Consider the following 25,394-nt stretch of genomic DNA (forward strand, 5'->3'; position numbering starts at 1 on the left):
AAGCACTGTATGAGAAACAGACATGGGTTTTATTTTATTATTTATTTACTATTCCATTCCCCCTCCCCACATGCAATTGCTCCACTATCTATCTCTCCATCATGTTGTCAGGGAGGAGCAGTACCCTTCGCCCAGCCCATGTTCAATAATGCACAAGTGGGTAGGTGCATCGTGGAGGATTTTGCCTTCCTTGGAAGTATCAGCTATTGGCTGCTGCTAGAAGCAGGAGGCTATGGGTCAATGGTCTGACCCAGAGTAGCAGCCCCATGCTCCCAAGGATACCTGCATTCTATCCCACCCCGGCTGCACTGGGGGTATGCAGCGATCTGGTGACAAGCGCTTAACACATGGGACTGGGGCAGAGGGGGGGTCAGTGCAAGGCTGTAGCGTCCCTGTGAGTGTCTGTGTGACAATGTTTGATTGGTTTTTAACTTTGCATACTTTGATATGAGCCTTCCAAGATGGCAATCCATGTTCATTCTTCAATTCTTCATTCTTCTTGTGCATTTCCTCTCTCACCAACTCATTTCTACAGGGCTTTCATCACCTCCTGGAAGATGCTACATCACGTCTTGACAAGATAACAGGCCAGAAAACATAGGCGTAATCTCCAGATGGAGGCCTCCCTCCGGCTCGGGGTCAGTGATACAATCACAGAGGAGAAACCTGGGAGTGGATGTGAAATCTCCCTGTCCTTAATGACCCCGCAGCTGTCCTAGAGCCACAGGTCATCCAAGCACTGCCCAGGTAACGGGATCCCGGATGGTGACCACAATCCTGCAGGTAAATTGAATCTCTAAGATCACCCCTGAACTTGATCCATCAAATCCACACACCCTTCTTGGCTATGGTGGGGGTGTTTTTTTGTTTTTTTTGTTTTTTTAAGTTCTATGTTGCAGTCCTAAGTAATGGAGCATAATCAGTGTGTGCACAAAACAGGTCATTTCCTAATCACAGGCACATTCTGGAATCCGTCCGAAAGTCTGGTCAATGCCTTGTGAACTTGCCAGAGCCTGAATTCTTAGCAAATTCCCCCGGCAGTCACTGGAATGCAAACCCCATTCCTCTCTAGTCCTCTCTCCCATCTCACTTGCAGCAGTGTCCTTTGCTCTGGGCCTCCAATAATGTAATCTTGCTTCCCTTGTAGCCAGTCAGAAGGCTGCTGCAAAGACCATTTTCCTAGCCCATCACTTTGGCCACATCACCCCTCTGAGTCCTACCACTGGCTCCCCCTTCTCTGTCACATCCAAGGTAAGCTGCCCGTCTTCACATTCAAGGGCCTCCACATTCTATCCCCAGCTGACCTCCCATCTCTCATTCGCTATCAAGATGTCCACTCCTGCCTCCCATCGGCCCTTGGCTGCAGCCTCCATCGCCCACTTGTTACATTTGCAAACAAGCCCCTTCATGGTTTCTCCCCTGCTCCCCACAAACATCCACAAAACCACCTCGTTATCCTACTCCAAATCCCTCCTTAAAGCCCTGCTTTGCCGTGAGGTCTCCAAACCCCTTCGTCACAGCTGATGTGCTGGTGTGAAGAGACCACCGCCCGTCATGTTGACCGATATTGTTCCATATTTTCCCTGTGCTCCCCCATTGGTCTGTATCTATTTGTTGTCTCTTGTCTTATGCTGAAATTTCAAGCTCTCTGGGACAGGGACCGTCTCTTGTTCTGCCCAGCACTATGGGGTCCCGGTCCAGGACTCGGACTGCTCGGCGCTATGGGAATACAAATAATAATAGTCAACCAGCAGTAATCTCCACTGGAAACAATGGGATTCTGTTCTTATTGGTTCCCCCTGGGAGTCAGTCCGAGGCAGTCTTCAGCAAAGACGTGGTTCTTGTCAATTTCAACCACGGACCTTAGGCAGGGGCGAAGATGCCAGCGAGGAGACGTGCCCGTGCTGGCACTGAACCAAGTACAGAAGCGTAGCCATGGCACTGCAAGGAGCAGAAGGGGCTAGCCCCCAAGGCCATCCAAGCCCCTAGCGCATGCTCAGGGTGGCCAGCCCCTCCCGCCACTCGCACTGCCATGGCTGCATGCTATTCTTAGCACGCTAGCTCGCTCGGAGCAAGCCTGGGGTAGGTCTCCTCGAGCTGGAATTCACACCTCCGGCGGGATGGGTCATTAGGAACTGTTGCTGGCTGGTCCTCGGAAGGCCTGGCGGGAAACCTGGGTTTCCGGCACAAGTTCACAAGGTTAGACAGCTGAAAGGCATCAGAGTGGAGCAGGTGGTGGTGTGCTAATGAAGCCCACAGACCACAGCCTTCTTCTCTAATCAGGTCAGGACTAAATGTCCCTTGTCAAGAGATTCCAGCCAGGTCATTCAGGAGCCAACCCCGCCCAGGAGCGGAGCATCCTCAGCTCCGTTCCCATTGACTTCTAGCATCAAGAGGTGCTCAGCACCTTCCTGGATTGGGCCCTTGGTGATCCAATCAGACCACCATGTAAAATGCCACCAAAGTTCCTGACTTTGCTCTGCTACTATCTCCTAAGATGGGCATTATCTTGGACCAGCCCTGTCTCTAGATCCTCACATCCAGGCTATGGCTAAATCTTCCCGATTAGTTCCTGCCTACCACCTCTAAGATCCAGCCTTTCCTCTCCATCCACATGGCTAAAACGGTCATCCACATGTAACCCTTCTGCCAGGCCAAGTTGATAGCAGCAAGGGCCGGGTTCAGTGCACAGGGGCTCCCTCTCATCAAAGCAAATGCAAAACTGGCTCGAGCCCCCACCCAGTGACCTGGGAAAATCTTACACACCCCCTGGGAGCCTCAAAGAAGCAATACTTCCCCTCTGGCAAGCACAGAGTCTTGGTGTAGTAGAGAATCTTTAATAACATGAGGTAAACGACATCAGCATTAAATTGGGGAAACACCACAACTAGTGTTCATTAACCAAACCATGAGCAAAGACCCACCCCAGAAAATTGGGCCACATCCTTTCCCTCGGGTTCTTGAGTCCCAGAACCCAAACGTCTCTTGAGTCCAGCAATCCACAAATCACCCAAAGTCCAAAAACGTCCAGCCCCAGAGTTCAAAAGTTCATCTGCAGAGTGTTACTCCCCAGTCTGGCTAAAATGTGCCTGGGTGTGCGGGGAAAGAGGCAAGGGGGCACCTTACGTGTCCTGAAGCTGACTGCCCCACAGGGCTCTGCTCTGCTACGCTGTCTCACGAATGGCTCTGCTCCACCACGACCGGCTCCGCTCACCTAACCATCTCACGAACAGCTCTGCTCACCTCGCCGTCTCACGAACACTCCGCCAGCCTATCCACGAACAGCACCGCTGCGCTCTAGATCTTCCGGCTCCCCACTACTTGACACAGTGCTCAGTGATTCCAGCTCATAGTAGTGGGAGCCTTAGTGCTGGTGCACCATAAGGCCAAAGTGAACGCAGCACAGTACCTGTAGCAAGACTCTTAATAGACCCAAAATTAGCTCTGACATTCCACAATGGAGAGAGAAAGAGGTGCAATTGGTGCTTCAGGCCCTCACAGAGGGGCCCACACCACCAGGTACTAATACCTGTCTCAAGTCACAGAGTTTTGGAACCCATGTCCCTTGCCTAGCGAGTGCTACTCAGTTGATGGTGAGTCCCTCCATCATAACAAAAGGCCAAGTACAGTTCCAAGCACAGTTCCCATAATCAGGGTAATAACAATTTATTCTTCCTGACCCAATAACAGAGACACTGGGGATCCCACAACAGCCAAAGTGACCACTTGGGCAGCTATGGCCTCATTCTAGGCGGGGTGGGTGTGCCTATGCAAATGAGATCAGCCCCTGAAGTTCTTTTCCACAACTTGCCACACCTCACCACCAGATGTCAGGGTGGAGCCCATCCTGACTCTGCTTACACACACCCTCATCGTCTTGTGTCTGGAATATCTGCTCCAGAGACCCAATCTCACCACCACCACAAGAATCGGGGAACTTATGCTCACCAATGTCTATAAGCCGCCATGTTGCAACCGGCCCATGCTAGCTCTACCAAGTCACAGCAACCCTTCCATATGGGCTGGAGACGTCTATAGCCATCAGACATCCTGGGGTTATGACAACAACGATACCACGGGCGAACAGCTCCTTGAATGGGCCTCGAATTAAGACAGCTCCCTGCTCTTGGATCCTATGCAGCCAGGCACATTCCATTCCACAAGAGTGTCCCCGGACTTGTGTTCTGGGAACACGACATGAAGCACATGGCCTCTGGTGGTGAAATAAACTCACGGTGATGCTTTTCCACATAGCAACCCCGGCCTGTCGTCACAGAGCGTGGTCTCCAAGCCTACCTAATTACATCGCTCCCAAAGCCACGCTAGAGCTTTCGGAGGGCCGATTGGAATGGCTGCCTGGAAACAGCGGTTTGCTGAACATCTACAGACGTAACCAACTACAACGGGGCATCAGCCTCCTCAAAGTGGCCATGAAAAGGAGCATCCCCCGCGACTGCAGGAAAGCCCCAGTGCCCCCTGCTGGTTGGCATACAGGGCAATGCTGCTACTGGACTCCCATGAATAAAAGCTGTGCAGGGCCTAGATTTCTCCCACTCGAGCCGGAAGGCCTGGAGGCTTCTCCACAATCTGGGCGATGCTAACCCTTCCCAAAGCTGTATCGCTCCCTGTCCGACCTCCAGCAACATCGAACCTATCGAAGCTGTTCACTAGAGAAGGCTCAGACAAGGCCAAAGGGTGCACCAACCTTGGCCAGGCTACAGGTGCAGCTGGCATCTTCCCAAAATTTCTGGAAAACCTAGGTCAGTTTATTGGCTGACCTGCTTCCTTACCAGTGTGCATGCCTTTGTCCAAATGGCCAAGATATGGGGCAACAGTCAAAAAACATCACTGTCCTGAAACCAGGGAAAGCAGCCAAGAATCAGAAAGACTCCCGGCTGATATCATTACTATGCGTAACGTATGCCTCTTGGAAAGGATGCTGCTCCAGAGACTTACATCCACCTCTGAGGACTACATCCCGAAAGAACAAGTTGGGTTTGAACTGGGGCAATGCACCTGTGATTAGGTAATCAGACCGATGATCTACATCAAATCCGGCTACTAACCCAGGCTCAAAACAGCCACTGCTTTTGTGGACCTGTCCTCGGAATAAGACACGGTTTGGCAAGATGGCCCGCTTCTGAAAATGTCAAAAATCGCACGTTGCAGAACATTGCACAGACTGACCGTTTTGCTCACCAGCTGTAAGTGTTGCAGATGTATAACGGAAGAGACCAACAGACCTCATCTACTGAGCAATAGACTTCCACAGGGATCGGCCTTGGTACCATCACTCTTCAATACTTGTATCAGCGACACGTGATCAACCCAGTCATGGAAAATTGTCTACGCAGGCGATCTTGCACTTGCCATCCAGTGAGCTCTTCCCCCCAAGCGGAACGCATCCTCCTAGAAAATCTGAAACCCCTGGAGAAATACTACTGGCTCTGACGACGCCAACCAAAGCCTCAAAAAACAGCTCTCTCCGCATTCCACCATGAGGCAAAGACTTGCCCGACTGCATACTCAGGCACAAGATTTTCCAAAATATCTTGGAATGGTTCTGGGTTGGAGCCCTACATACCACCAATGTGTGGTGAAGACTGTTGCCCAGATAAAGGCTAGGAACAATATAATCCACAAACTAGCCAGGACCGGTTGGAGAGTAGATGCTCACACTTCGCAGACAGCTACCTTGGCCATCATCATCTTAGTAGCCGAATATTGCAGGCCAGTATGGGTAGGTAGCATGTATAGAACACTTGTCAACGTGCAACTGAACTCTGCTGTCAGAAATGTCACGGGAGAGCTGGAGTCAGCACCTACCGCCCAGCTTCCCATTCTCGTGCATATCTTACCACTATGCCGCCCAAGAGAAGCAGAGATAATGCAAGAGTATGACTTCACGATAATGAATCCAAACTCACCCCTCTATGAAGATCTCCAAGGCCCCCCAAAATCCCACCTTAAGTCCAGGAAGCCCTTCTGGTTAGCAGCCAAAGCTCTCAAAACCTGTGGACTATCACCAAAAGAGAAGTGGTGGAGGCTGTGGGGAAATAGTGGGGCCGAGAATCAATACTTGATTACAGTTCCCACAAAGCAACCACCTGGCTTCACCATGCCACGTAAGATGTGGATCACAACAAACTGCATCAGAACCTCACACAGGCATTGCAATTCCCTACTACACAAATGGACAGTGAAGGACAGCCCAATATGTGAATGTGGAGAAGACCTCCAAATCATGGAACATCTAGTGAACTGCTGCCCTCTAAGATCCTTCTTTGGAGGGACAGCTTTGATTAATTCCATGTCACTGGAAGCCGTAGAGTGGATGGCAGCCATGGACATCACCCTTTAATGTTGCTTTTCAAGATGCCATATGAAAGAAGAAGATTAGATTCATAGATACATAGACCAAAGGGACCATTCTGATCATCTCGTCTGACCTCCTGAATTACACAAGCCCTGGAACTTCCCTAAATTATTTGTGTTGGAAAGAGAGCATAGATTTTAGAAAACCGTGCAATCTTGGTTTAAAATCGTCAGTGATGGAGAATATACCACAACCCTCGGTAACTTGTTCCAATGGTTACTTACCCTCACTTGTCCAAAATTTGGGCCTTATTTTTAATCTGAATTTCTCTAGTGTCAACTTCCCATCCTTTGGATCTTGTTCTGCCATTGTCTGCTAGATTGACGCACCCTGTAGTATCAAATATCTGTTCCCCATGTCGGGCCGTCTGGACTGTATTCAAGTTACCCTGAACCTTCTCTGTTACCCTCAACAGATTGTCCTTGAGCCTCTCACTATCGGGCAAGTTTTCTAATGCTGTAATCATTCTAGTGGCTCTTCTCTGACTCCTCTCCAATTTATCAGCATCCTTGAATTGTGGGCACGAGAACCGGACACCTTGTTCAAATAGTAGTCGCACCAGTGCCACACACAGACGAGGAGCAGAGAGGTTATTTTACCTCTAGGAGTCCCCTTTTTATACATCCCCGGGTTGCATGAAACCTTTTTGGCCACAGCATCGTACTGGGAGGTCAGGTTCAGCTGAGTCTCCACCATATCCCCAAATCTTTTTCAGCGTCACTGCTTCCCAGGATAGAATCCCCCTCCTGTAGGTCTGGCCTGCATGCTTTGTCCCTAATACATTTAGCCGTATTAAAATATGTATTGCTTGCTTATGACCAGTTTACCATCCAGATTGCTCTGAGTCAGTGACATGTTGTCGTCGTTATTTATCATTCCCCTGATTTTTGTGTCCTCTGCAAACTTTACCAGGGATGATGAGTCTATGTTTTGTATTCGGGAGTACCGTTTTTATAGCTTCCTAGATTCCAAGGCCAGAAGGAACCACTGTAATCATCTAATCTGACCTCCTGTACCACACAGGCCAGAGAACTGCCCCACAAAAATTCCTAGAGCAGATCTTTTAGAAAAACATCCAAACTTGATTTTAAAATTGGCAGTGATGGAGAATCTACCACGATCCTTGGCAAGTTGTTCCAATGGTTATTCACTCTCACTGTTAAAAAATGCACGCCTTATTTCCGGTCTGAATTTGTCTAGCTGCAACTTCCAGCCATTGGCTCATATTAGACCTTTCTCTGCTAGATTGAAGAGCCCATTGTTAAATATTTGTTCCCCGTGTAGATACTTGTAGACTGTGATCAAGCCACCGCATAACCTTCTCTGTTTAAACCAAACAGATTGAGCTCCTTGAGTCTCTCGCTATAAGGCAGGTTTGCTAATCCTTTAATTGTTATCGTGGCTCTTCTTTGACCCCTCTCTAATTTATCAACATCCTTCTTGAACTGTGGACACCAGAACTGGACCCACTATTCCAACAACGGTCACACCAGTGCCAAATACAGAGGTAAAATCACCTCTCCACTCCTACTCGAGAGTCCCTTGTTTATGCAGCCCAGGATCACATTAGCTCTTTTGGCCACCGCATCACACTGAGACCTCATGTTCAGCTGAGTATGCTCCCATGGGCAGAGTGTGAACCCCCCCTTTGGAGGGGCTAGACCCCAGCCCCATCCCTTTAGCCTGAGGTCCTGCCCCGCTCCCTGCTGGAGCCCCAAGCCCCCCACCGTGGCCAAAGAAGTCCCACTCCAGCCAGCCTGAATCCAGCCAACCCACTGGCCCGGCCAGCCTGCCCCAGCTGGCCCACCCCAGCCCCGGAGCACTGGGCAGCCCAAGCCCCAGAGCGCCAGGTGGCCCCAGCCCCAGCCAGTTGGCTTGAGCACCAGCCCCAGCTACCCCAAGTCCCAGCCCGCAGGCCAGCCTGCCCCAGCCCCAGCCCCTACCCGCTTCTAGAGGCTGAACAAGGGCGGGAAAAGGAACAGCCTGAGCTGGGGCCATGGGAGAAGAGCGGGAAGAAAGAGGGGCCTCGGGGCAGAGCGTGGGCAGGGCCTCGCCTAGCTGTTTGGGGAGGCTTCGCCTCCCCTGCCCTGCGATACCTGCCGCCCATGTATACTCCACAACCCGCAAGTCCTCTTCAGAATCCCTAATTCCCAGGAGAGAGTCCACCATCCTGTAAGTGTGGCCCACACCATTTGTTCTTAGGTGGGTGACTTTCCATCTGGCTGCGTTGACCTGCAGATTGTTTGCTTGCTCCCGGTTTACCGAGCGACCCGGATCGCTCTGGGTCAGTGACCCGTCCCCTTCATTATTTCCCACTCCCCCAGTTTTTGGGTCATCTGCAAACTTTATCAGTGATGATTTTGTGTTTTCTTCCAGGTCATGGATAAGTGTTAACTAGCACGGGGCCAAGAATCAATCTCGGCGGGACCCCACCAAAAACACACTCACTGAGTGCTGATTCCCCATTGACGATGACATTTTGAGACCGATGCTAGCTAGTTTTTCGTCCATTTCATGTGTGCCATGTTGACTTTCGTATCACTCTATTTTCCTACTCAAAATGTCATGGGCTACCAAGTTAAACACCTGACAGAAATCTAGGTCGGTTGCATCCACACCGTCACCTGTACCAACCAAACTTGTCATCGAATTTCTTTAAAAAGGTATCGATTTGACTACTCAGCGCCCTTTCCCCTGGCCCTGACCAATGCAGTCTTGCCCCACACATTTCCATTGAAAACGATGCAGCAAAGATCATTTTCCTGGCACGTCGCTTGGTCCATGTCACCCCTCTCTTTGCATCCCTCCACTGGCTCCCCCTTTTCCATCCCATCTAACTACTTGCCTTCGCTTTCAAGGCCCTTCATGGCCTATCACCTCTCAGATGCTGTGTTGACTCCCGTCTTTGCTTTGCCTGCAATGCCAGTCTGCATCACCCCCTCGGGTTCCATTTTCAGGCAAGCACCTTTGTGCTTGTTGTTCCATGTTTGTGCAGCGCCCGGCACAGTGCGGCCCTGGGGCCTGAGAGCGACCTCTAGATGCTATTGCCGTACGAGAACAAATCCTATCTCGGCCCAGGCGTGACAGTGCGGTGTAAATGGAGCCTGGTTTATTGCTCCTGTTGTGTTAAGGACACACTGGGATTCTTTCTAGGCTCTTAGCCTGGTCTTGAATCCAGTATGTGATGATTAGCAGTAAATAGGCCCAATGGCCTGTGATGGGACACCAGATGGGGGGGGATCTGAGTTATGACAGAGAATTCTTCCTGGGTGTCTGGCTGGTGAGTCTTGCCCACATGCTCAGGGTTCAGCTGATCGTCATATTTGGGGTCGGGAAGGAATTTTTCTCCAGGGCAGATTGGAAGAGGCCCTGGAGGTTTTTTTGCCTTCCTCTGCAGCGTGGGGCACGAGTCACTTGCTGGACGATTCTCTGCACCTTGAAGTCTTTAAACCACGAGCTGAGGACTTCAGTAGCTCAGACATAGGTTAAGGGTTTGTTGCAGGAGCGGGTGGGTGGGTGAGATTCTGCGGCCTGCGTTGTGCAGGAGGTCAGACTAGATGATCATAATGGTCCCTTTTGACCTTAAAGTCTATGAGTCTATGATTACCCTCCCCCACACACACCTCCGGCCCCCAGCCAAGGATCTCCACACACTTTGCCAGCACTGATGAATTCCATCTCATGACCTCCCTGGGAGGGTGGTATCATAATCCCCATTGTACAGGGGGGCGGGCGGGACATGGAGCTTAATTGACATGCTGAAGGCCACTGAACGAGTTAGCAGGAGAGCTGGAAACAGGACCCAGAAATCCTGATTCCCAGTCCAATGCCTTAACCGCAAGGTCACCCTCCCCCTGGGAAAATGCTGAGCAGGTATGGGCAGGCCTGGAGTCTGGCTGTATGAGAGGGCAGAGTGCAAATCTTTACCCTCACCCCACCACACAGCATGCAGGGGGCAGAGCAGGTGGTTGTGTTAGACAGGGCAAGCCACTGCCACAGTAAGGGCCACAGGATGGATGGATGGAGAGATGGATAGAGGTGCGTTGGGATGAAGGGATAGAGAGATGGATGGATGGAGGTACATGGGGATGGATGGATAGAGAGGCGGATGGATGGATAGAAGTGATCTGTGGATAGATGCATGGGGATGAAGGGATAGAGAGATGGATGGATAGAGGTACGTGGGGATGAAGGGACAGAGAGAAGGATGAATGGAGGTACATGGGGATGGATGCATAGAGGTGGATGGATGGATAGAGGTGATCTAAGGATAGAAGTGCATGGGGATGGATGGACAGATGGATAGAGGTACATGGGGATGGATGGATGGAGGGATGGATAGAGGTGCAGGGGATGGAGGGATGGATAGAGGGATAGAGGGATGGATAGAGAGATGGACAGATGGAGGTACATGGGGATGGATGGATAGAGAGGTGGACAGATGGATAGAAGTGCTCTATGGATAGAGGTGCATGGGGATGGATGGACAGAGGGATGGATGGATAGAAGTGCATGATGATGAAGGGATGGATGGATGGATAGAGGTGCATGGGGATGGACGGATACTTTGGACCCTCAGCCTCTTTATCCCTCCCTCAATTTCTAGCATACCCATCTCCATGCTGCCCAGGCCCCACTGGATGTGTTGGGAGCCTCTTATCACTGGCCGATCTCTTTCCCCCTCCCCCACCGCAGTCTTAGCAGGGCACAGCGCCCAGCGGATCCTTCAACAGGGAAGGAAAAGGGCTGTAAAGGGATCTGTGAGCCCTCACCGCCCGCCGCTGGCCTCCTGCAAACAGGGGCTGCGGGGAGGCCCTGGCGCGAGCCAAACTGGGAGTTTAGGTTTCAGTCCCTGTGGACGGCTAGCCCTGCCTCCTCCCCTCTCACATCTGCAGCTGGGATTGCAATTTGAAACACTGCCTGGGCTGGGCCAGGGCTAGGGGGTGGGAGGAAAGTACTTTGGGAAGCAAGAGGAAACCATAAAGAAAGGCAGAAGTGCAGCCGGGGTGGGCTGTCGGAGGAGAAGCACCAAGGCCAGGATTAGCCCTTCTTGGCATGACCGTCTGCTGGGAGAAAGGGGGGATCAGGAGACCGAGAGGAAAATCCTTGGGTGGGGGCTGAAGGCAGCTCGGAGGGTCTGTGGGCTGACAGGGAACAAGCTGAGCATGGAGGAGCTGCCCAGCTGGATCTAACGGCATCATCGGCTCAGACAGGCGGGATCAAAGCTTCTCTGTGCCGCACCTCAGAGGTGAGCATTTGCTGGGCCCTTTGGGAGACCCTGGGCCGGGGCTGACGCTGCTGGGGCGACCTGGGACAAGGCAGCTGGCAGTCACCCGGGCTGGAGCTGGGAAGGGACTCCTTGCCCGCCAGCGTGAAATGTGCATTGAGGCGCAGAGGGCATTAGACACAGGGGAGCGCTGGAGAGGGGGCAGAGGGTGGTCTGTAATGTGGGGAGGGGAGCATGCTCGGATGGGCTGTAACTCAGGATTCCTGGCTTCTACTGCTAGCTCTGGGAGAGAGAGTGGCCTGCAAACAAGGAGTCTGCATTTCTGGGGTTCAGCCCTGGCTCTGCTGACCTGGGCCTTAGTGATACGGGAACGGTGCCGATTACCTGCCCCCACAAAGAGTATTGAGTTCTGCTGATGCCAAGCACCGTATGCAGCCAGCCCTAAGTATTGTGAATTGTTCGTGTCGGGAGACCCGCAATCTATTCCCACTCCACCTCGGCGTGGACTGCCGTCCTGCTCGCTTGCCTCTGCTGGATAAAGTCATTGCCAGCAGGAAAGCGACATGTTTTCAAACAAGTGACCGATGAAAACCTGATTCCCTGGTTAATTTCACACTGGGGATTTGAGGCTTTTCTGTCCCAGCAGGGCAAAGACATTCTTGCTGACTGGGACAGGAGATCAAACACTTTAGACGGGCAAACTCTACAGCTGGATCTGAACTTCCGTAGGCCTCAAGGAGCTTCTCCACAATGAATACTTGGTAATTCCATAGTATTGGATCTGAGAGCAACGATCACGCACTGATTAATTGTGCCTTACGATGCCTCTCCTGCCAGTGCGATGGCTTTCGTTAGTGCATGAGGTGGCTCCTAATTCCCTGATTTATTCGGGAGCTCAGCCCAGCTGCCTCACCCTTCTGCCCCACCCAGCTCTGACTTCCTTTTCCCTCTCTGGTTTCCATGGAAGCAGAAATACTATAAAGCTCTAAGAAACGTTGCTTCTTAACTATTTGCAACCTGATCCAAAGCAGCAAGTGCTGGGAGGGGTGGGGATGCTCTTCTGAGGAGCCCCTCTTTCTGAGATTTCCAGAGCCGAAGGGCTGGGCTCATTCAGGGAAGGGGATGTCTTCCCTGCAGAGTTATCACATCCCAGGTTAACGGCACGGCAAAGCCCAACCCGAGTGACCATGCCCTCCCAGATTCTGCGCACCCCCATGTCCCCCGGTGCTTCGTGCTGGGCGGAGCCGAGCCGCTGAGTGAGGCCTGTGGGCACATGTCTGTGTGCGCTGGGCCGGGCAGGTGCGTAGAGGAGCTGGCGTGACTTGCGGGGGGGCAGGTGGGTGCAGCTGCAGGCTGCGTGGAAGTGATGGTGGGTGGGGGTGCAGATAGATGGTGGGTGCGCGGTGAGGACTGTGCGAGGAGGTGTCTGTGTGTAGCTGATTGTGCGGAGGGGGCAGTGTGCTTGTGCACAGGTGCGGTGGGAAGTTTTGTGTGTGTATTCACAGATGCACGTTGTATGGCATACAAGGGAACCCTCCCCAGTAAGGAGCTCGGTAGAGGACGGAGAGAAAACCCTCATTTACCCTCTAGACAGACCTTGAAAGAACACCTCACTCTTCCCCCCTGTGAGGCTCCTGCCACGGACCCCCCTCCCCGTTGCTGGGCGCACGGGGAATGACTGTACTTAGGGGCAGGGCTAGTCCTAGTTATCTCGGCCCCGGAACGAGCCATGCTTGCATCCAAAGCTGCTGGCAAGTGGGAGCGACTCTTCGTTAGTTGCAGTCTCTCCCTCCCCCTCTGGTCCCCGATCCCACAGCCTCCGCAAGTCTCTGCTCCAATAAGCAAGTCAGCGTCTTCCAGAGACATAAAACCAACCCGGGGGGAGAGAGAGCAGCAGATCAAGGAGGGACCCTGCAGAGTCCAAAGACACCACATAGTTCCCAGCCTAGGGACAGGACTCGGTGCTCCACCCTCCTGCGGGTATTGATGGCACGGTAACAACCACAGTGGGTTACAGGCAGCAACCTCTACCTTGCAAGACTGGGGGTCCCAGTTTGCTTTTGCTCCCAGGGAACCTGAGTTTTCGGGTCTCATCCGAGTCTGTCAATAGCGAGAAGCTTGGCCACCGGGTGCTCTCTGCCCGAGAGGAATTCGATGGTGGGCAAGAGGGGATGGCCACGGGACCCAGGGAGATGTGTGGGAGCCCAGGACTGGAGTTGCTGCTGCACGGTCAATGCTGAGGTGCATTCGCTGAACTGTAGCAAAGGAGAGCAGGGTTGGGGTAGCAGGGGGTGCGGGAGGTCTGGATTGAGGTACCCCAGCAGAGCAGGGAGGGGCAGTCCATGAGATGGTTCTGGACCTTGGTTTCAGATCTCATCTCCCAGGGCCTTGCGTCTGCTACTGCCTCAGAGGAAAGCACCCGCCCTGATGAGAACTCAGTGTTGCATCTTGCAGCACCCTCGCGGCCCAGTGCGAACTAGCCCTGACCCTGCGGGTGTATTTCATGAGATCCAAGAGGATCACAGCCCATGTGGTGTGTCTGTGGTTTAGGGCCCTTCCTTCGGATGGCCAGCCTGGCACGACCGCTGTCTAGCAGCACCAGCTCTCAGTTACGGAGCTCCTGGAGCGAGAACGGAAGGGGAACGGGAAAAGGGGACTTTAAATCCCCTTAGAGTAGCCCTGTGGCAGGGGACACAATCTTAAGCAGGTGAATCCTTATGGCCTAGGAAGCAGAAAATATGCAGCGTGCAGAGAACTATGACATGCCGTCGCTCGGGGGCTGGGAGCAGGGCCATTATGCCAGTTCTGCACTGGCCGGGGAGCTCTTCCCAGGGGGCCGCTTTCTCTCCCTTTGAGGCTCCTGCCGGAGCCGTGTGAAGAGGCCGCGGGATACCTGACAGTCAGGCCCGCTGGAGCTAACTTATCACTTCCCTGCTTATGCTGGGCCTCTGCCCCAGCAGCGTGGGAGAGCTCCCCGCCTTGCTAGCCCGTCCTGTCACGCTACAGTGCACAGGAGTAAATACAAAGTGTTTCCCTATCATCCGAATGAAAAGCTTCACTTTCAGGGAGGGGAAGCACCAGGAGAAAAAAATCAGCAGGAGTTGGGAACCTTGTGGAAATAGCACCCTTAGCTCCCGGACTTGCACCTGGAGCGATCCCTGCTGGCCAACCCAGAAGCAGCCGCAGTGAGCTCCGGAAAGAACTGCTTCACGCTCGGCCAATGGGAGAATGTTAGTGGCCAGCAGTGGTGTGGGGAGGGTGGGCTCAGAGGACTTCTCCATGAACCCGCGAAGCTGTATCGCTGTCCTGATCTTCTCTTTGCTTGTCCCTTCTGCATGGGGGGAGAGTGAGTGTGGCTAAAGCCACGAGGAGCTATCGTTTTGACACCTCCCAGCACGGTACGTATTAGACTAGCTCGCTCCAGTCCGTCGCCGTGCACGCTCTCCGTGGACGTGTGACGCAGGGGTTGCCAGAACAAACATCCATCAATAATTCGTGATAAGCTGCAGCAAGAGTATTGCTATTTGCCAAGTCTGGACGAGCCGTATCTTCCCAGAGGAACCTCGCGCTGAGCTTTCAGGATGCGATTCGCAGGCAGGCCTGTTGGAAAGGAGCTACTCAACTCCTGAGAAACAATCTTTTCACCAGAGTGTCCTGCAGTTTGCAGACCAGCTTTCTCTAAGCAGCTTACTGTAAGCTTTCAACAGGCAGCCCCTCTTTTACTGCTCATGGTTTATTCCCGGTGGCAGATTTAGATCCCTGGGCCGCATGGGGCTCATTACTTCCCCTCCTGCTTCATCAACCGTTTTATTTACAAGGCAACAGGGGCTGCCAGAGTGGAAATGCAGCTGCTTAGGGAACGGCTTGGTACCTGCCATTTTTAGCACAAGGCTTTTCCTCATGGGGCTGCTGGGACTTGGAAACTGGCTGCCTGAGTATCAGAGTGTGGGTGGGTTTGGCTTCGGACAAGGCCTCTTCCTAGAATAGCTAATCCCGGTTCTCGTGCCGAGGGTCAGGGCTTCAGGAGCGGGCACACATGCCAATCTGCAGGCCCAGTAGCCCCTGAGCCATCCAGCATGATTTGTTCTAATCTTCTGCAGAGCCTCAAGCCTGGATGTTATCCAGGAAAACGAAAGTGTTCAGCTGATCAATATTTTTCATGCAAAATATTCTTTGCATGAAAAATAGCTTTTACCAAAACCTGAAAACCAACAGTTTTTGGCTGACAAATGTTTGATTTTTTTTCCCCGACAAAAACGTGAAAACTTTTAAAGAGAAAACATGCAAGTTTGTGCCAAAAACCTGACAATCAAAAACTTTTCAGCCCAAACACTTTTCCGTTTCCCTCTCCAGCTCCACTCAGGAGTCCAGTGTGCCTTGACCAGGGAGACTGGCCCCTTTAAGGGGTAATGGGTCCAGCCCCACCTGTGATTCCTTCAGCTTCCTTCCCCAGGTATCACAATCACATGATAGGCAGGTCATATGGCCAGATCAGGCCTGAAGCGTACATAAGAGGGATGCCTCTAAAGAGGCCAGGAGGGGAGAGAGCAGACTGCTTGGGGCCCCTGACCCAAGAGGCTCCGTGACCCAGGACTGGAACTGGCTATTGGGGGAAGCCGGCCTAAGTCCAGCTCTGGTGCTCCAGGACAGCCCCCCTGCTATGTTCCTCGTCCTCATTCGTTCCTCCCGTGAATATCTCTTCTTTGTCCACGGCTGGCACTTTCAAACTGCTGAAGAGAGGTGGCCCGCAAGGAATCCAGCCCAGGCATCACAGGAGACCTAGTGCAGTTTGCTGGGACGGGATGGTCTCGAAGCAAAATAGCTCGGGGCTGTCAGAAATCCTGACCCGGCTCCCCCAGAGCGAACGTTCACAGACATCCCCTGTGTGAGGGGGTGACAAACAGCAGCTGGAGGGAGGTGGTGGGAATAGCACAACTGCAGAGAGGGGTCCTGAGCAGCCGTGGGGCAGAGCTCTGAGCGGGGAATGGAGGGTGGAGGGCGAGTGGTTAGCAAGGCAGGAGAAGTGCCAGGCCAGGAGCCTAGGAAAGATCCACAGGGCTGCAGCAGGGCTGCCTGGCCAGGAGAGGCAATGCAGCAGAGCCAACTCATGCCACGCACCCCACCACACCCAATCAGTCGAGCAAAAATGTTAATAATACTCTTTAAAGTGCCGCCAATCAGAGCGGGGACGGGGGGGACACAGTGATACGGCGCCCCCTGGTGGTTGGCACCCAGGGTGATTGCTCTCCTCATCAGCCCCCAGGCCATGGGTGGGGTGGGGAGCGGGGTCAGGGTCTGCAGAGCAGGTGGTAGCCGGGCAAGGGCACGGCATGCCTTTCTGGCTGAGAGTAGCTATTGCCTTCTCTCGACCAAAGAGACCTAGTCAGACCTGTGCGAAGCCCCACCGCGGGCGCCCGTAAAGCAGCGTCGCCCTTAGATCACTCTCCCTAGTGCTCATCACGGTCTAGTCAAACCACTGCAACTTTTCTAGTATAGACGAGTCCTAAGTGTCTTTGCTTCAGAAACACATGCCCCAGCACGCCCCTAGCCTGGTCCAGATGCCGGGTCAAACCCAGAAGGTCCTGAGATTTCCCATCTGATCACTAGAGGTTCTCTGCCCCTGTGGTGACTGGTCCATCACTAGTCAGTGCAATTGTAACAACCCGCATCCTCAGGTAGGACTTGAACGCAGGACTTTCAGCACCAAACCACATCCAGCTGAGCTAAAGGAGGAACTCCATTAGGTAGCAGTGGTAGTCATCTGTTGTCCTCTTTGTGGAACAGCCACTAGTGGGGGATGCAGTGAACACTTCTCAAGGGCATCTCAGGAGCATGATGCACACAGGACACAATGCTTACCCTTGCATTCTTCTGAATTTGCAGCCAGGAAGGTATGTGAAGATGTCGACCTTCCTAGATCCTGGGATGCACACTCTCCAGATAGGTAAGACTTATTCGTGGGTTGGATACTATGGTACTCAGATGGGCTGGCGGTCAGGGTCATGTAACTACCTAGGCTGGTTACCATCTGTCTTGGAAGGTTTAGACACAACAAATCCTGCATCTTGGCAGGGAATTAGTCTAGATGACCCTGACGTTTAACATTTTGATTGTAGGTTTCTCGGTAGTTAGATATGGTAGAGACAAGCATTAGTGGATGATACCTGGCATGCTGTTAGTTAAAGGAATTATTGGATGTGGAAAGAAACCTGGGAGCAAAGGGACAAAATTAAGAAAAGGAAAATTTAGTCTTAACCTCAGGGAAACCCCCCTGACAGCGAGATGTTCTGCTGGGCTGTGGAATCGTCGCCCACAGGAAGGGGTGGAGGCTTCAGAGCTCAGGGCTCTTCCCACAAGCCCGGTCAGAGCACCAAAATGTGCTGTGATCTAGTAGTTCTTTTCCAGCGCCTCGTAGATTATACCACCAGCTGGGACCAATGTGATCATCTAGCGTGACCTACTCTGTGACACACTTCATAGAACTGCCCTCGGATAATTCATGTCTGAATTAGGGAAACACCCACTCTTGATTTGAAAATAACCATGATGGCGAATCCACCACAACTTGTTCCAGTGGTTAATTACCTTCACTGTTAAATCTTTGTATCTTATTTCCAGTCTGAGTTTGTCTAGCTTCAACTCCCAGCCATTGGATCTTGTGGTACCAATGTCTGCTAGCCTGAAATGCCCTCAGTTATCAAATTTCTGGTCCCCATGTAGTATTTACACTGTGTGATCAAGTCCACCCCAGAACCTTCTCTTGGTTAAACTAAACAGATTGAGTTTACGTCTAAGATTCTTTGACATCACTGATGCAAGGATGGAGATGGGAGCTACACATTCACTTTATTACAGTGCCTCCCACACACAGCCTTCTTCTGTTACAAAGCCATTGCTCTCTGAACGGGGTGTGGTTCGAAAGAGAAAGCCAGAGATTGAGAACTCTAAAGATGGGGCTGAGCCAAACCAACCCAATATCCTGCAATAGGGTTTTATACACACTCACATTTTGTAGTTAGCCTCAATTTCTAGACCTGGCCAAACCCAAGCCTTGGCTGCTGACAACTCTACATTTCAGTGGGGTTCAAACTTTTCTGCCAAGTTTCGCAGTCCTGGCTTAGTCTCTAGTTAATAAACAGCCTGAAGACAAGCCGGAAGAGCCTGTAGCCACCATAAGAAATGTTACCATAGGAAATATTTTATAGCTGCACTTGGCTTGTGGATCACCATGCCCCGCAGAGTCCTGCCTGCATGGAATATTTTGAGAACCTGGCAGGGAGTATGTGAGTAGGGAGAGAGGGGGGAAGATATGCAGAGAAAATGGCCCAGGAGAGGGATCTGCAGAGTGAAAGAGCTTGACAGCTACTTGCCTTCTGTAATGTAGCACATACTTGGGATGGCATCACTACCGTCTTATGGGCCAGCGAATGATAGAAGATTAGGGTCGGAAGAGACCTCAGGAGGTCATCTAGTCGAACCCCCTGCTCAAAGCAGGACCAACACCAACTAAATCATCCCAGCCAGGGCTTTGTCAAGCTGGGCCTTAAAAACCTCTAAGGATGGAGATTCCACCACCTGCTTAGGTAACCCATTCCAGTGTTTCACCACCCTCCTAGTGAAATAGTTTTTCCTAATATCCAACCTAGACCTCCCCCATGGCAACTTGAGACCATTGTTCCTTGTTCTGTCATCTGGTACCACTGAGAATAGCCGAGCTCCATCCTCTTTCGAACCCCCCTTCAGGTAGTTGAAGGCTGCTATCAAATCCCCCCTCGCTCTTCTCTTCTGCAGACTAAACAATCCCAGTTCCCCCAGCCTCTTCTCGTAAGACATGTTCCCCAGCCCCCTAATCATTTTTGTTGCCCTCCGCTGGACTCTCTCCAATTTGTCCACATGCTTTCTGTAGTGGGGGGCCCAAAACTGGATGCAGTACTCCAGATGTGGCCTCACCAGTGCCGAATAGAGGGGAATAATCACTTCCCTCGATCTGCTGGCAATGCTCCTACTAATGCAGCCCAATATGCCGTTAGCCTTCTTGGCAACAAGGGCACACTGTTGACTCATATCCAACTTCTCGTCCACTGTAATCCCCACCTCCTTCTCTGCAGAACTGCTGCTTAGCTAGTCAATCCCCAGCCTATAGCAGTGCATGGGATTCTTCTGTCCTAAGTCCAGGACTCTGCACTTGTCCTTGTTGAACCTCATCAGATTTCGTTTGGCCCAATCCTCTAATTTGTCTAGGTCACTCGGGACCCTATCCCTACCCTCCAGTGTATCTACCTCTCCCCCCAGTTTAGTGTCATCTGCAAACTTGCTGAGGGTGCAATCCACACCATCCTCCAGATCATTAATGAAGAAGTTGAACAAAATCGGCCCCAGGACCGACCCTTGGGACACTCCGATTGATACCGGCTGCCAACTAGACATCGAGCTGTTGATCACTACCTGTTGAGCCTGACAATCTAGCCAGCTTTTTATTCACCTTATAGTCCATTCATCCAAGCCATACTTCTTTAACTTGCTGGCAAGAATACTGTGGGAGCCCATATCAAGTTCTGCTAAAGTCAAGGTATATCATGTCCACCACTTTCCCCATATCCACAGAGCCAGTTATATCATCATATAAGGCAATTAGAGTAGTCAGGCATGACTTGCCCTTGGTGAATCCATGCTGACTGTTCCTGATCACTTTCCTCTCCTCCAAGTACTTCAGAATGGTTTCCTAGAGGATCTGCTCCATGATTTTTCCAGGGACTGAGGTGAGGCTGACTGATCTGTCCATTTTCCTTTTCCCCGGATTCTCCTTCCTCCCTTTTTTAAAGATGGGCACTACATTAGCCTTTTTCCAGTCGGCCGGGACCTCCCCCCTATCGCCACGAGTTTTCGAAGATAATGGCCAATGGCTCTGCAATCACATCCGCCAACTCCCTCAGCACTCTCGGATGCAGCACATCCGGCCCCATGGACTTGTGAACGTCCAGCTTTTTGAAATAGTCCGTAACCTGTTCTTTCACCACTGAGGGCTGCTCACCTCCTCCCCATGCTGTGCTGCCCAGTGCAGCAGTCTGGGAGCTGACCTTGTCTGTGAAGACAGAGGCAAAAAAAGCATTGAGTATTTCAGCTTTTTCCACATCATCTGTCACTAGGTTGCCTCCCCCATTCAGTAAGGGGCCCGCGCTTTCCCTGACCTTCTTGTTGCTAACATACCTGTAGAAACCCTTCTTGTTACCCCTTCACATCCCTTGCTAGCTGCAACTCCAATTATGCTTTGGCCTTCCTGATTACACCCCTGCATACTCAAGCAATATTTTTATACTCCTTCCTAGTCATCTGTCCAAGTTTCCACTTCTTGTAAGCTTCCTTTTTGTGTTTAAGCTCACCGAAGATTTCTGTGTTAAGCCAAGCTGGTCGCCTGCCATATTTACTATTCTTTCTACGCATTGGGATGGTTTGTCCCTGTAACCTCAATAAGGCTTCTTTAAAATACAGCCAGTTCTCCTGGACTCCTTTCCGACTCATAATAGCCTCCCAGGGGATCCTGCCCATCAGTTCCCTGAGGGAGTCAAAGTCTGCTTTTCTGAAATCCAGGGTCTGTATTCTGCTGCTCTCCTTTCTTCCTTTTGTCAGGATCCTGAACTCGACCATCTCATGGTCACTGCTGCCCAGGTTGCCACCCACTTCTACTTCCCTGTTTGTGAGCAGCAGATCAAGAGGAGCACGGCCCCTAGTTGGTTCCTCCAGCACTTGCACCAGGAAGTTGTCCCCAACACTCTCCAAAAACTTCCTGGATTGTCTGTGCATTTCTGTATTGCTCTCCCAGCAGATATCGTGGTGATTGAAGTCCTCCATGAGAACCAGGGCCTGTGATCTGGACACTTCTGTTGGTTGTCTGAAGAAAGCCTCATCTACCTCCTCCTCCAGGTCTGGTGGTCTATAGCAGACACCCACCCTAACATCACCCTTGTTGCTCTTGCCTCTAAACTTAACCCAAAGACTCTCAACAGGCTTTTCTGCAGTCTCATACTTGAGCTCTGAGCAGTCATACTGCTCCCTTACATACAGTGCAACTTCCCCACCTTTTCTGCCCTTCCTGTCCTTCTGGAACAGTTTATACCCATGACGGTACTCCAGTCATGTGAGTTATCCCACCAGGTCTCTGTTATTCCAATCACATCATAATTCCTTGACTGTGCCAGGACTTCCAATTCTTCCTGCTTGTTTCCCAGGCTTCTTGCGTTCGTGTACAGGCTCCTAAGATAACTAGCCGATCACCCTACTTTCTCAGTATGAATCAGGAGATCTCCCCTGTTGCACCCTCCTCCCTGTTGTTCCTCCCGGTATTCCACTTCCCCATTTGCCTCCGGGAGTAGGTCTCCATCCCCCAGTGAACCTAGTTTAAAGCCCTCCTCTCTAGGTTAGCAAGCCTACCTGCGAAGATGCTCTTCTCTCTCTTCGTTAGGTAGATCCCAACTCTTCCTAGCAATCCTTCTTCCTGGAACAACATCCCATGATCAAAGACTCCAAAGCCCTCTCTCCACCACCACCTGCGTAACCACGCTTTTACCTCCACAATTCGATGGTCCCTACCTGGGCCTTTCCCAGTGAAGGGTTTTTTCATTCAGTACCACATGCTTCCCCCCCACCACCATGTTACTTGGAGCTGGTCATGGGACCCTTGTCTTGTTATTCTGGGCTGTCTTTCCAAACGCGCAGGGTCCCCCGTCCAGGAGGACATCTGTGTTCCAGCCAGAAGGTTGAGAAATGAACCATCTCTGCCATTCAGAGACCCTTGCACTGCTCGTTGAGAATCTGCCCATCGTCCGGGGGACCTACTTGTGTCCTGCTTGACATCAACCGGTCTCCCTCTGAACAGACGGAGGATCAACCTTGGGGGGGAAGTGTCGGGGTCGGGTCGGTTCTGAAAATGACTCGACATTCGGATCAGGTTCAGGTTGACTGTGCTTGGCTGAGATCTGGGTCAGTCTGTAGCATCAGGCTAGTTCCTCTCCCACTAGCCTGGGCCAAGAGCAGGGTTTGAAGCTGCGGCTGCTAGTTTTAAAAGCCACTGGAGCTACCAGAGCAGCTCCTTGAGCTGGCTTCTTTACTAGACTCCGATCTTCTCGTGTCTTATGGCAGCTGATGCGCCACTAGGAATTTAAAAAACATTTGCTACCATGGCCAAAACCCCAGCGAACAGGAATGACGAGAGCATGAGAGAGCAGATCTCATGCAATATTTAACCTTGTCCCTGCCAGCCCCCCAGGAGCCATGTTCCTTGCCCATTGCCCACTGTCGTGTCTTCCTCCAGCCTACCGTGGTGTTGGATTGTTGGCGTGTTGGGCTCTGAGCCCCACAGCCTGCCACATCCACCAGAGCTTGTGGGAGCTGCAGGTACTTGGCTCTGTCCAGCCAGCAATAAAAGGAAAGGGAGTTTTGTGGTCGAAGCGCTAGTGTAGGACTCTGGAGAGTTGGGTTACAATCCTGGCTCAGGCATAGATGCCCTGTGTAACCTTGGCCTTCCTCTTCCTGTGCCTTCCTCTCCACTTGTAAAATGGGGGAGATCTTTTCTTTGCCTCTTTAGATTGCAAGCTGCTTGGGGAAGAGACTGTCTCCCACACTGGGCCTGTGCAGAGCCCAGCATGGTGGGGCCCTGATCTCAGTTGTGCCCTCTCTGTGCTACTGTGCTCCAAACAGTCAGACATTCTCCAGTGTCCAGCCCACCTCCTCCCATGCACAGAGAAGCAGAGCTCCAGACTCCTGTCCTTACCACCTTAGCGGGCTGCCTCTTCCTTTCAGAATCCAACAGGAAGCTGCCCACCTTTCCGAAAACCCACCTGCTCCATCCTGCTCCACCATCCTCTTTGTCCTCCCTTCCCTGCTCTCTCGGCCAGAACCAACCTCTTCTCCGTCCCCATCACACAATCTCACCCCCTCTTGGAGCAAGAATCTTCTTCTCTGCAGCTCCCCCAACCTCTGGACCCTTTACTGAGTCCCATCTCACTGCAGACACTCCACTCTCTCCCTTGACATGTCTCTCCACCCACCGGGATGACGTCTTATTTAGCTCTGCAATTGGGTTATTTACAATAACCCCGCACAGCGCTTTGCCACGCGGTTTGTTTGGAGAGACACCGCACCAGACAAAATTGTTTCATGGTGTCTCTAGCTCTCAAAGCAACGGTTCATCCCTGACCCCCTGCACAGTTCCCACTGGGCTGGTCTGTTTCCATTAAGTTAAAAAGTCCTGACTGACTTTCCTTTTTGTTTAAAATCAAATATTAATGCCCCGGACACTGGCAACAGTGAAACCCACTTAGAGAACAGGCACAAATGGAATGAAGCGGTGTCTGGTCAGGCAGTGATTCGAGGCCCAGCCGGTAGCAAGTGTCTGTAACGAATCCCAGAAGGAGTCGAGAGCAATGTTCAGAAAAGTACAAAATCTGCTTCTGCAGCTGCTCTGCTGATTAACCTGGGCGAGGCACGACACCTGTCAGCTCGCGGTACGGATACATGCAGTGAGCTCAGCTCTCAGCCCGCAGCCTTTACGGAGACTGAACCTTTACGGTCCAGCCAGCAGGGCACTACCGTAAAACTTGGCAAAGCTTGATTCAGTTCCGTGCTCTTCGGCGAGGCATTTATGCTCCCTGGGCCACAATTCCCCATGGATGAAAGAAGCGTACCAGCACCGCCCTGCCTTATAGAGGTGTTCTACTTCACAGATTGTTCAAGCACTCATTCTATGGCAATGTGTGGCCACAGAAGTACAGTAGATTCAACGCTCCCCCAAAATGCAACCGCTGTTTGTGTCTGACTGCGTCAGGCAGTTCCCAAAGGCTTGCCGTTTTCCTTGGCACTTTTATTTGTTGTTCGCTTATTTCTGCCCGGGGACACTTGAGTCAGATCTGGTTTCAGGTGCAGGGAAAGGGGTGTCACCGTCTTCCCCAGGGACACGAGGCTCATGGGCAGTCTCTGACAACGCTTAAAGAACTTTCCCAAACTTGAATGTGTTGAGCCTCACCACAGAGGTTGTATTACAGGTGGGGAAACTGAGACACAGAGCAGGGGCGTGACTTGCACGAACTGAATCAGTGTCACAGAGCTAGGATGACCGCGCAGGAGACCGCAGCCTGCAGTTCTACCCACTACGACGAACTGCCTCTCTATGGCCGGTGGAAGGAGGTGGAGCTAAGCTCATGTGATTCAGTGAGCAAAAAATAAATCTTTTCCTTCCTCGGAACCAAAACTTCTGCTGATCCCAAGCTGGCGTCGCTGGTTGGATGGGTTCTAAGCTCCTGGAACTTGACGTTTTTGCCGTCCTGACTCCCAGATAAGCTTCCTACAGTCTGATCCGCAGCCAGGCCTAGCGGTGCTGAGATGGGCATAGCCCGAGCTGTTCCCTTCCCCCAGCAGGGTGAGAGCAGTCGGAGACACATCCTAGGCTTGCCAGTTTTGGTTGGATGTATTCCTAGAGGTTTCCTGGAGGTTTCATCACATGACATAATCTTTAATTAAAGATTAGTTTTAAATTCCCGGAGAGTCCAGTACAATCCTGGAGGGTTGGCAACCCTAACACATCCAGACGTTGGTCTTGTTTTGTATACATCATGGTCTACAGATCTCTGAGGATCCCCCCATCGCTAGGTGGAGCTCGGGTTGCCAGGTGTCCGGTTTGCAACCAGAATGTCCCGTTGAAAAGGGACCCTGGCAGCTCTGGTTGGCACCACTGACCGGGCCGTTAGAAGTCCGGTCGTCGGCACAGTGGGGGTCTGGGGCTAAGGCAGGCTCCCTGCC

General features: G+C 51.9%; 1 protein-coding gene across 2 annotated transcripts in view; it reads left to right on the top strand.

Annotated features, from left to right (window-relative positions):
- The window catches only part of HSPA12B (heat shock protein family A (Hsp70) member 12B), an 86,451-nt gene that overhangs the window by 8,345 nt on the left and 52,712 nt on the right, over positions 1 to 25,394 (top strand). Inside the window, exons 2-3 of one of the 2 annotated variants that reach the window (XM_084626569.1) lie at positions 536 to 783; positions 17,487 to 17,547. In XM_084626569.1, coding sequence (XP_084482695.1) covers positions 763 to 783; positions 17,487 to 17,547 — 82 coding nt within the window. In that variant the 5' untranslated portion in view covers positions 536 to 762. Of the gene's footprint in view, positions 1 to 535; positions 784 to 11,318; positions 11,625 to 17,486; positions 17,548 to 25,394 lie in introns of those variants that run through there. The other variant, XM_084626570.1, reaches the window with a different exon arrangement.

Source organism: Lepidochelys olivacea (assembly GCF_965140295.1).
Source record: "Lepidochelys olivacea isolate rLepOli2 genome assembly, chromosome: 4".
NCBI classification, from domain to species: domain Eukaryota; kingdom Metazoa; phylum Chordata; order Testudines; family Cheloniidae; genus Lepidochelys; species Lepidochelys olivacea.